The sequence below is a fragment of the Erpetoichthys calabaricus genome, chromosome 1, assembly GCF_900747795.2.
Source record: "Erpetoichthys calabaricus chromosome 1, fErpCal1.3, whole genome shotgun sequence".
Classification (NCBI taxonomy): domain Eukaryota; kingdom Metazoa; phylum Chordata; class Cladistia; order Polypteriformes; family Polypteridae; genus Erpetoichthys; species Erpetoichthys calabaricus.
The window spans coordinates 344,562,129-344,574,392 of record NC_041394.2 but is presented as its reverse complement, the minus strand read 5'-3'; the positions used below and the strand labels follow the sequence as shown (position 1 = coordinate 344,574,392).

The following is a 12,264-nucleotide window of genomic DNA, read 5'->3' as shown; positions in this document are numbered from 1 at the left end:
TCTCCAGCCATTTCCCATTCATACTCATATTAAAGGTAACCCACTGATCTCCTGTTTCTAGTCATTAGCTTGTCCATTCTTCTACTATTCAGTTTCCTCACTTGTTCTGATTTTAACTTTCAGGCCTCCATGAGACACACAGAGATGGCGTGTATGAATCCACAAGAATTCTGGATGATCAGGTTTCTCTTGGTGATCCACGCACCAGGGCTGTCAGCTTTGAGACTCGATACACAGAGCTGATGGTCATTGGTCAGTACAAAAGGACCTACAGTGAGACTCACCAAGAACTTGTGAATACAGGGAAGGTTCATGCAGAGCTGGTGGAGGAGCGGACAAAGGAGAAATGTGAACGAATCTGGACTGAGCAGCTTTTTCAGAGGAGTCTAGGAAGTGAGACTGCCCCACACATAATAGTAGTCAGTGGAGTAGCTGGAATTGGGAAGACCACCATGGTCCAGAAGATCATGTTTGACTGGGCCAGAGGCACTCAGTACCAGAGGTTTTCATTCATATTCTTGTTTAAATTTAGAGAGCTCAACCTCCTAGACACGGAGACGGAGCCACAAATGCCTCTGACCAGGCTGATTGTAAGGCACTATAAATATCACAATGACCCGAGACTAAGAGAAATCCTGCAGAAACCTGAGTCTCTCCTCTTTATATTTGATGGTCTTGATGAGTACAAACACAAACTGGACTTTACACAGGACAGGCTCTGCTCAAACCCAGATGACTACTTTCCTGTCCACATCCTGGTCACAAGCTTGGTCAAAAGGACATTACTGAAGGGCTGTTCAGTCCTGATAACAACCAGACCAACAGCCTTGGAGGCCATGGACAAGGAGAGAGTTGACCGATTTGCAGAAATCCTGGGGTTCTTCCCTGAACAAAGACTGATGTATTTTAAGAAGTTCTTTGGTGACACTGATTTGAGCTCTGAGGTTTTTCACTACATTGAGGAGAATGACATCCTGTACACCATGTGCTTCAACCCCTCGTACTGCTGGATTATCTGCTCTGTGCTAAAGAGCCACTTTAAGACACCTGAAGAAGAGCGTGGAGCCACCCCTAGAACTGTCACCGATCTTTTTGTGATGTTCCTACACAACATCCTGACCAAGCACAGGCGAGAAGCTGAAGACCAACGGGGGATTCTGATCAAACTAGGAAAGATGGCTTATTATGGGGTGGCCAACAAGACTCTTGTGTTTTATGACAAGTTTGAAATGTCTACCTTTGGTCTCCAGTCAGTCTTATCTTCTCAGTTCCTCTCAGGTTTCCTTAAAGAAATCCTGCAGAGAGAAAGCACTCTGGGTGAAATGACATGTACATTTTATCACCTCACACTACAGGAGTTCATGGCCGCCTGCTTCTTCTATCTCGATCCATCAGCTGGCGTTGGGGAGCTGCTTGTGAAGCTGGACTTATGTAAAGATGGCCGGTTTGAGATTCTCACTCAATTCCTGGCAGGACTGGCCAGGCCTTCTGTGTTTAAAGCACTGGGGGGAATCCTGGGAGAGCTTGAGAGGAAGACAGCAAAGCAGATACTGGAGTGGGTGAAGCAGAAAGCTGAACAGGCACTACGGGGTAAAGGTACAAGTGAAGCTCTACGAGTGTGTCAATGGCTCTATGAAACTCAGAATAAGAGATTAATAAGAGACGCCATTGGGAAGGATTTAAAGATGAACTTCAGTAAGTTGACTTTATCACCTCTTGACTGTGCTGTGCTGGGCTCTGTCATCAGCTGCTGTGGAGAACTTGAGGAGCTTGTCCTGTCAGACAAACACCTCACCTCAGAGTGTATCTGGAGATTGGTGCCTGGGCTCATCTGCTGTAGACATGTCAAGTGAGTAATACATGCATTTAGTTTTATTGTTTGTAAACACAGCAGAGTTTCATTCCAGTCTTTAAATCCACCGTTTCCTGATATCAATAGATCTTCTAAGCCTTGCCCCACCTTACAGGAAGTGATGTCAGTGCTGTGATGTGTCACATGGGCATGTCGCTCTATCAGCTGTTCCTCACTTCACAGTAGCACAGTAAGACTTCACTCAGTCTGAGCCCAGGGTTTGTCTGAGTTTGAGTCTTACAGTAATTACTCGCATTATTTAAAATTTACAAATGTATAGCGCCATTCAAAAAGAATAACACAAAGTTTGTTTAATTATTCTTAAGGGTGATCCTAAGGGTTGGTAATAGCTGATCCAGAACTGGAACTGGAACTGAACGCTGGCGTTTCTGTCTGCTGCTGCTTGCCAGTGCTCTGTTTGTGTACTTTTACTAGTTGTTTTTTACCATTTGCATCACATCTTCCTTCGCCTTTTTATTGGATTTGCATTGGATTAAAAACTGATAACACGCATTTGCGTCCCTTGCCTCCTTCGGCCTTAACATGAGCCCTTGTAGAACTGTTCTTTGCTGGCTGCAACCTGTGTGGGTAAGTGGAACCTTTCTCACTAACTCTCTGCTCAAGTAACTAGCTTTGACTAATAGGTGGTTGAAACTGCCCTTTGTCAATTGCTGAGTACTTGCAGAAATCCCAGTGGTGACGGTCTACTGGCTAACGTGTTATTTTAATTCGGCCGAGTAGGTACACAAGGGGTACATTGCTTTGCTTCCAAGCTGGAATTTGCTTGGTGATTTCTGGAAATCTACTATGATAAACCTCAATTGGTTGTAATGGATAATTATGTTTACTTTGATATCTAATGCAGTCACATCTTCAAAACTAAAGTATTCACCAGATGAATTGTATCGACTTTGAACAAACTATGAATTGCCTGCTGATCTCCTGCCGCACCGCGGCATTCTCCAACGACCTAAGTACGTTCACTGGGGCTCTTGTCGCCGTTTTTGCATCAGCAGGAGTAGCAGCGGGACTATACAAAAGAAAAAGGCTCGCATCTTTTACAGTATGCTCTGTCTTTGGCAGGATGACCTCTACTCAAAATGACCACAAGTTATCAAATAACAGATTTAAAAATTCCACCACATCAGCAAATGTGGACATTCTGAACCTCCTGTCTTTCCCACAAGCTGTCAAAGCCGTGCTCAATGCTCCGCTTTTGTTAGCAAAGCTGAAAAAAATCTGTCAATGCAATGACATCTGGGAAATTACTGAGGCTTTATTTATTCTGACTGAACTTTGCTAACATTAATTGGGATAACCCCCATCAGACACGTCAGTAATTATTTTTAACTTGTATCTAAATTCTTGGATTATCACTGAACTAATGAATCGTTTATTTAAATTAATCAAAGACCCCATTGTTACAGACGTCTTGAATAATTAGGCTCAACTTGAGACCCGGAGATGTGTGTGTGTGTTTGTATGTGGCTTCCTTTAACAAAACAGACAAAACTACTATAATAAATGCAAATAATAACCAAGAAGATGACTGAACTTAATACCGTATTATAACAATATAGAGAACAAACTGCAATTAACACTATTATACCGTAACAGATAATAATGAATAAAATGCTATTTGTATTTAAAACATTATGCACACAGCACTGTCATTAAACAACCTATGTTATACAAACATAATACCTACTTCTTACGGACACACAATAATTATGTTTCGTAGATGCTCCTAGAATGTGAAGAACACGGTATTAATCCTTCCATTGATAAGCACTTATTTGAGAAATCTCCTGTAAAAATTAACTGGAGACAACAGAAAATGCTACGAGTCAGCTGTTTCACCAGAACTGGCCAATGCTACACCTCTGGGAGGGAATATCAACTCCAGGGCAGGGTGAAGGTGCTTGAGCCAATCTCCTCAGGACTTTACAAATTGACAGGATATACTTAAAGATTGTTAGCTGTGCAGTGAATAGCAACCTGTAGAAGATACTCAGGTTGAAATCAGGAAACGACTGCAACTGAAGAGCGAACCTTTTGTACACCCATGCTAAGCTCAGATTGTACACCACGGTCCCACATGAATTCTGACACAAAACTACCAGAAACTCTGAGTGCCAACTGTGGAACATACTGTAAATGGAGAGTTACTGTACTTACCAATCTGGTTTTATCTGGCCTTGTATTTCTTCCAACAAATTAGAGCATCTTCTTGTCAGTGGTGTGGCATCCACTCTCATCTCCACATCTGATCATCTCGCTTTTTTATGCCAGGACAGATCTTATCAGGGTTCATTAACGTGATTCATACATTTCTACTCTAACAGCTCACTTCCTCAGATGTTGAAACACAGAAGCCTTTCTGAACTTCTGCCATCTTCCTGACAAAGTAACAAAGTCACTGTTTTCTTGGACTAATTAAGTTTTGTCCCAATGACACAAATAATGTCATGAATATTGTCCGAGTAGACCCAGTATGGAAGTTAAAGTGCTGATTTCTGAAATTGACAAAGGTGGTCTCTCTAACGGACATAAACTTGTATCTTTGGTCATTTGTTCTCCATTCAATCTGCTTGTGACCAGACCTCTCTACTCCACCATCTTGGTACCTGCTTGTATGTGTCTCTCCCCCTCACATATTAACAGTCCTGTGTCTTTAACATTTTAAGCAGAGTTCTCTAAAACACCCTGTAATGTCACATATTATCTCAACATGGTGGTATTTAAATATACAGCTTGATTCTTTCTCTTAAAGGCCCAAACTATCATTTCATCTATAATTATTATGCCTTGCTGTGAGGTTTCTTTTCCCTTCTTGGTCTGATCGGAAAATACAAACCCTGTTGACATCTTTGATCCGTCTGGACTGAGTTTATTCTAAGATTTTTCACATAACCTCCTTTTATTTCCACTTTCAAATCCATTGTGTCTTTAAATTATGTGGCATCTTCTTCACTTATCCTCTGACATCTTCATCCCCCTTCTCTCTCTTTCTTCTCCTCATTCTTTCCTTCACAATTCCTTATCAGTCTCTTCACATTTTTCATATTTAATTGCATTGATTTCTCCTCCATTGTGATTCTAGATTATCTTGTATTGTGTTAAATTACCCTTCAAAAACAAAGCAGTCAAAACACTCATCTCCAAACTGTCCACAGATTGCACCTTCCCAGATCTTTCTAGACACTCTGACACCTTTCTGACCTCTGGCCACTTTTGTGCTCCTTGAGCTCTTTTCCTACTGTCCTACATTGTCCTACAGTGCATCCAGAAAGTATTCACAGCGCATCACTTTTTCCACATTTTGTTATGTTACAGCCTTATTCTAAAATTGATTCAATTCATTTTTTTCCTCAGAATTCTACACACAACACCCCATAATGACAACATGAAAAAAGTTTACTTCAGGTTTTTGCAAATTTATTAAAAATAAAAAATTGAGAAAGCACATGTACATAAGTATTCAAAGCCTTTGCCATGAAGCTCAAAATTGAGCTCAGGTGCATCCTGTTTCCCCTGATCATCCTTGAGATGTTTCTGCAGCTTAATTGGAGTCCACCTGTGGTAAATTCAGTTGACTGGACATGATTTGGAAAGGCACACACCTGTCTATATAAGGCCCCACAGTTGACAGTTCATGTCAGAGCACAAACCAAGCATGAAGTCAAAGGAATTGTCTGTAGACCTCCGAGACAGGATTGTCTCGAGGCGCAAATCTGGGGAAAGTTATAGAAAGATTTCTGCTGCTTTGAAGGTCCCAATGAGCACAGTGGCCTCCATCATCCATAAGTGGAAGAAGTTCGAAACCACCAGGACTCTTCCTAGAGCTGCTGGCCATCTAAACTGAGCAATCAGGGGAGAAGGGCCTTAGTCAGGGAGGTGACCAAGAACCTGATGGTCACTCTGTCAGAGCTCCAGAGGTCCTTTGTGGAGAGAGGGGAACCTTCCAGAAGGACAACCATCTCTGCAGCAATCCACCAATCAGGCCTATATGGTAGAGTGGCCAGACAGAAGCCACTCCTTAGTAAAAGGCACATGGCAGCCCGCCTGGAGTTTGCCACAAGGCACCTGAAGGACTCTCGGACCATGAGAAAGAAAATTCTCTGTTCTGATGAGACAAAGTTTGAACTGCTTGGTGTGAATGCCAGGCGTCATGTTTGGAGGAAACCAGACACTGCTCATCACCAGGCCAATACCATCCCTACAGTGAAGCATGATGGTGGCAACATCATGCTGTGGGGATGTTTTTCAGCGGCAGGATCTGGGAGGCTAGTCAGGATAAAGGGAAGATGACTGCAGCAATGTACAGAGACATCCTGGATGAAAACCTGCTCCAGAGCGCTCTTGACCTCAGACTGGGGCAACGGTTCATCTTTCAGCAGGTCAACGACCCTAAGCACACAGCCAAGATATCAAAGGAGTGGCTTCAGGACAACTCTGTGAATGTCCTCGAGTGACCCAGCCAGAGCCCAGACTTGAATCCGATTGAACATCTCTGGAGAGATCTTAAAATGGCCGTGCACCGACGCTTCCCATCCAACCTGATGGAGCTTGAGAGGTGCTGCAAAGAGGAATGGGCGAAACTGGCCAAGGATGGGTGTGCCAAGCTTATGGCATCATATTCAATAAGACTTGAGGCTGTGATTGCTGCCAAAGGTGCATCGACAAAGTATTGAGCAAAGGCTGTGAATACTTATGTACATGGGATTTCTCAGTTTTTTATTTTTAATAAATTTGCAAAAACCTCAAGTAAACTTTTTTGACGTTGTCATTATGGAGTGTTGTGTGTAGAATTCTGAGGAAAAAAATGAATTTAATCCATTTTGGAATAAGGCTGTAACATAACAAAATGTGGAGAAAGTGATGCGCTGTGAATACTTTCCGGATGCACTGTATATGTTTGCGACTATGAGGATTACCCCGTGTCCGTGTTATAATCTGAAAGGATTTCAGGTTTATAAAGAGTGACATCATCAGGTGTTCTTGACATCTGTGCTCTTTTATGTTTATTCTGATATTTTCTCTACAGTATGTGAAGACTACTGCTTAAAATCAAGACTAAACATAAAACATTATTATACCTGAACTGCTGAATCGGTTAATGCTAAAATAATTTTGAATTGTTTCATTTTAAAACTCTTTAAAGCACATGCATTTAAAATTTGGTTTGATAGATAGATAAATGTCACAGACTCCTGGTGCTTTAGTTTTCCAAACCTCTTTCTCCACGACTCCAATGTTCAAGAACTCCCGTCAGTCAGGCTTCTTGTGCTCTTTTCTGAGTATCTTGCTATAGATGAGTGATCAGATGTTGTTATTGTTTAGCCTGTGTACAAATCCAGAATTAGAACATGAACTGGACTGATGATACCTGTAGTCAATTCATCTAATAAACCATTCAAATATGCCAGCTGACAATCAAATATCCAAGCAGATATGTGAATATTCTGACATACACTATATGACGTTTTAGGAAACCTGCCACACTGCCCCTGTGCTCCCCTGGTCACTCTTGTCACTTCTTGATTCTCTTTTGTTTTTAAATTCAAACATCAACTGAAATCTACAAAGTTGATCAAGAGAAGGTGGACCAGAGGAGCTACAGGATGCCTTTGAACGTCTTTAAAACTGACACAGTAATACACACACGCACACCAAGATGGTCACTTCATATATTAGTGTGTGGTCAAGCAGGAATTAGCACAAGGGCAAGGTCGGGTTCAAACCTAAATTTACACAACTGGGCCAAGATAAAGAACTAGAAGTGAAAAGAAGAGCGCTGACTATGGCCTGGACAAAAAAAGGAAGTGAGGAAGCGGAAGAGCAGAAACAAACTTGAGGGACTTGTGTGTTGGTGACTTCCCAGTTTTTGTGATGTCGACTTTCCACCACATGATGAAGCTGCTGGCTGACCGGCTCTTCTAAATGTGACAGTGACACACATGACGGTCTCTTTGTTGTAAAGTGTGTCACTGAGTCTTCCATTGCATAGACATCTCAACATTGAGCACGAACATAATGTCACAGAAGACGAATAAAAAGATGATAACTTCCGCATTGCCCACTCAGTCCTCGGCCAGTACAATGGACACTTACACCAGTTACAGAGGTGAGTGATCTGCATGGCCATGGTGTCATTTACTCAAACACTAGGATCTTGACCTCTGGCCCCCAAAATATTTCCATGTAATTATATTTAAATGGAATCTCTGAACACTGGATTGAGAACACAGACAATTAATTGTACTTTAAAACAACCTACCATTAAATGTCACATAGTACAATTGTTACTAAAAGTATTGTCATTTAAAAATCTTTTAAAAGTACAATTCCTTTTCCTTCATAATTTCCTCAAATACAGTAACGACAGTAAATGTCATTCGTTAGTTCACACCACTGTGAAGGAATGAAAAGTTCGATGCTCCCTGAGTCCTGCGGTCTTCTCCATTTAATCCCAGTGTTCTCTTATTAAAATTCTTCTCTAAATATGTCTCACTCTGGGACTAACACCTGTAGCTCACTTCCATTTATTTTTATTCTCTTCTTGCTTCTCTTTGATGTTTTAATTCATTCACAAGTGCTTCAGTGTGGACAACGTCACGGTCAGCGTGGTCAGTGAAGTTTTAGTCTTTGTCACAGCAGGCTTGAAGTTTTTTTGGTTTATTTTTTGTCTGTCTGTCTGTTCACATGCCCTCACTTCTCTCTCTTCATCTCCACAGGATATCTGGTTGTGGTCTCAGCTCCAAATGTTGCTCAGCTCTCTCCTCAGCTCTTTCTTCTCCACACTCACAACTGACTGAACTGCAGCTGAGCAGCAACAACATGGAGGATTCAGGAGTGGATCAGCTGTGTCAGGGGCTGAGGAGTGAAAACTGCAAATTACAGACACTGAAGTGAGTCAACAACAAGTGCATGAGTGTGTGTCTGTGAGTGTGTGTGTTGCGTGTTTATTGAATTTTACTTCTTGTCACTCTATGACTCGGACTGTTCCACACCCACAATACAAATACTGTTTAATCAGAACAGACTGCACACAAGAATGAAAAATTATTCACGTTATAAAATAAACAAAATAATCAAATAGAAAATACTTGAAATTGAACAAAGAAGACATTTAAAAAGGAACTTAAACAAAGATAAGAACATTTACAAGCCAAACCATGACATGTGTTTCTCAACAGATCACTGATGTGATTAGAGGTCCAAATCCCAGGCCTCATAAATCCTTCTTTTGTCATTTCAACCCCACACTTCTCAGTCAGGACAAACCCGGTTTCAAACCTAAACTTACACTACTGGGCCTAAACAAAGAACTGCAAGTCAATAGAAGAAGGCTGAGCAAGAGGACAAGAGGAAGAGCTGAGACAAACTTGATGGATAAGTCTGTGGAAATGGCTGTGTGGACAAGTGACCATCAACCTACCAAATAAAAGAAGAAATGTTTACTTACTCTGCAAGAAATGGCCTGACAGACCATTTGGACCAGTTTAGTGGCCATAGAGAAAGACACCATTGCAGTTATGAAGCTGCTCATCTGACTTCTGCTACGTAATACCCACCTTCATCTGCTCAGGTTTAAGTGTCCATCACTACAAAGGTAGTTTGCAGTATTTTCAGGCACAAAATCCTGAAACGCTGTAGGTACAGAGTTTATCTCCTCTGTACAACTGTCTGTTGTATTTTTGGACAGTTTTAATCAGTCTCTGGACCTGCTCTGTTCCTGCCTGCTTCAAAATCTCCACCAACTTCCCAAAATTCTGGGACCTTGATGAGCACAGACCTTCCTGTCCACCCTATAAAATGACTGCCTGCTGGTCACTAAAATATTTTCTCAAAAATCCACTAATAGGCAGTGAATGATAGAATAACGTTATGAAATGGTTTTAACTTATTATCAAGACCCCTAACCCCCATCGCCTACCATCATTTTGATCCTCAGTCCTTCTGAAGGTTCGTGGAGTTAATAAGGGAGTCCCATAATTCCACCTCTCACAGATAATTCTGGTCCAGTTCTACACTGCAGTCATGAAGTCCATTCTAATTTGGTCAATAACTATCTGGTTAGTGCAGCCTCTGCACACATTAAGGCCCACTTGCAGTTCATCATCATATCTGTGAGAATATCACTGGCTTCAGCCTTCCACTATTCTTTTCTGATGTTCACGGCCATATTGACAAAAGCCTGAGTGTACTGATGATAACATTTGTATCAGACAGTCGACTGATGCTGAGCTGTTCATGTCTAAAAGCTGTGGTCAAGGTGAAGGAGTTGGCCATCAGTGGGCTTCTTTTGACTGATGACTGTACCCTGAATGCCAGTTCATAAGACACATGAAGACCATAATAGTCATGTTCTGTGAGACATACAATGACTTTGGTCTTACTGCCAATGCCAAAACATCAGAGGTCATGTTTAAACCTGCTGCTGTCAAAGCCTAGCATAAGACAAATGTGGATTTGTAGAGGAATCAGTGTGAACACAATGAGTGGGGTGGCTTGTGTGACTGATCACCATTATGTATGCTTGTAAACTGTGAGCTGAAATCCTTACATGAGCAGAGCTACCAAGCATCCACACTCAGCTATAGAAGGCACAAGTCCATTGGACACACTAGATGTGTTGTGCACAGGCCAGCTGGTCACCTGCTGAAGCAGCTGCTCTGTGGTGAGCTCTACAGTGGAAATTATAACGTTGGTGGACAGAAGAAATGGAACAAAGAAGCCTTGAGGTTTTCACAACTGCTTGTGGGTGAATGTGAAATCTTGGGAGACACTTGCTTAAACATGGAGGAGCAGAGTCTTGCATGGTGGACAGAGATGAAAGAAAAGCCATCACTCAGTGCAAATGTGTTGACCACAAGACCAAAGTGGACAGCCTTCACACTGCTGACTTCACTCACAAATAATCAGCTTGTGACAAACCTGTCTGTGGACACATTGGACCCATCAGTTACCTCTGCAGACATAATTAACGACCCTGTAACATCAAATAAACCTGCGGTCATCTGACGGCCAAATAATTTTTACATAGAGGCCACTGTCAGGTGACAACAATTCTGCACATACAGCTGAACACATCAAACCCAAATCGTTTCTTCTACGTTGAATTTTCCCATTTTCATTTGGTGGATTCCATTTTTTGCTTCTGAATGATGTTGATGAATATGTAACACTGGTCACTAATGCTGAGCCAGAGTACAGTACAGTAGGACCTTGTTGCCATTTGCAGAGATTTTTGCTTTCATGCTCAGGTGTCACTGAATGTCACTGTCAGCTAAAGTTCAGCCTCACAAATAAATGCTGTCACCATTGAGGTGCTCGGTCAGCAGCTGACAGTTTACATGAGCAGTTGAAGCTGCAGCTTGGAATTCAAAGGTCCACAGTATGAATGGCAGTGGAGCCATCTGAGGGAGACAGAGAGGGTGACATTCGTCAGGGTGGTAAATTTTTGTAACATCATTGTGACTCCACAACAGTCTTTGTGGCTATTAGAGACTGTAGGGGGTTTAAGGTGGACATACTGGTATTGGTGGTGTGGACTTTAGTTATAATTATCTGTGTTGTGATCTCCACTTCAGTCATATTGAAATTTTATTAATCAATGTAAAGTGTTTCTTTGTTAGATAAGTCATAAAGTCATAAAGTCTGAGGCTTTGGTGCAGACTTCACACTAGCAGACTAATTAGGACAAGTTTTAACCGATATCAAGGACAAAATCAGGTTATAAATGTCTGGAGGAATGAAGCCCACTGGTAACTTGAGACCAGCCTGTCCAAGAGAAATAGTCCATTAACGTAAGACCTTTGAGCCCAAGGGAGGTGGAGATCTGTGGTGGACCTGACCACCTGGACACCACCACTAGTGGGCATCACAAATCACATTAGCGTGTCCACAGGCACTGGTGCTGATTAATCCGGTTTGATTCCACACTCACTCCTCTGGTCACTGTGCACACTTGCACACTCTTTTGTCCATATCCCTTCACACTCATTGTGTTGTGCACTAAAACTCACCCTTCTACCCTTTCACCCATGAAGACAGGATTTGATAAGTGTGGTGAGGATGGGGTCCTCATCTTACTGAGCAAGTCTTCAATAAATGGAGATGAAGCTGGTGAAAATGTGGAAAAGGAGCTGGAAGGAGAGGGAAGACAGGCAAAATACAAAAAGAGGACAAACTTTTGTTAATTTTGTCACAGATAAAATGAAACATTTTTTCACAGTCTTCAGTGGAAGAGGTGGCTGGGCTAGGTGCAGGTTGAAATTGTTTATTGACCACAGGAAAAAAAAACCTCAGGTTTGCACCAAATACGAGCAGTCCAGCAGGGATAGGAATTTATTTGTCTGTGTACATGTAGGAATGTCAATGTGGATCTTAAGTCATGTCACCCACAA

At 41.9% G+C, this 12,264-nt stretch overlaps 1 protein-coding gene across 1 annotated transcript in view; it reads left to right on the top strand.

The window, feature by feature from the left end:
* The window catches only part of LOC114644738 (NACHT, LRR and PYD domains-containing protein 12-like), a 217,671-nt gene that overhangs the window by 183,481 nt on the left and 21,926 nt on the right, over positions 1-12,264 (top strand). The window contains exon 13 of the mRNA XM_051924823.1: positions 8,590-8,763. Within this exon, the coding sequence (XP_051780783.1) occupies positions 8,590-8,763 (174 nt within the window). The remainder of the gene's footprint in view (positions 1-8,589; positions 8,764-12,264) is intronic.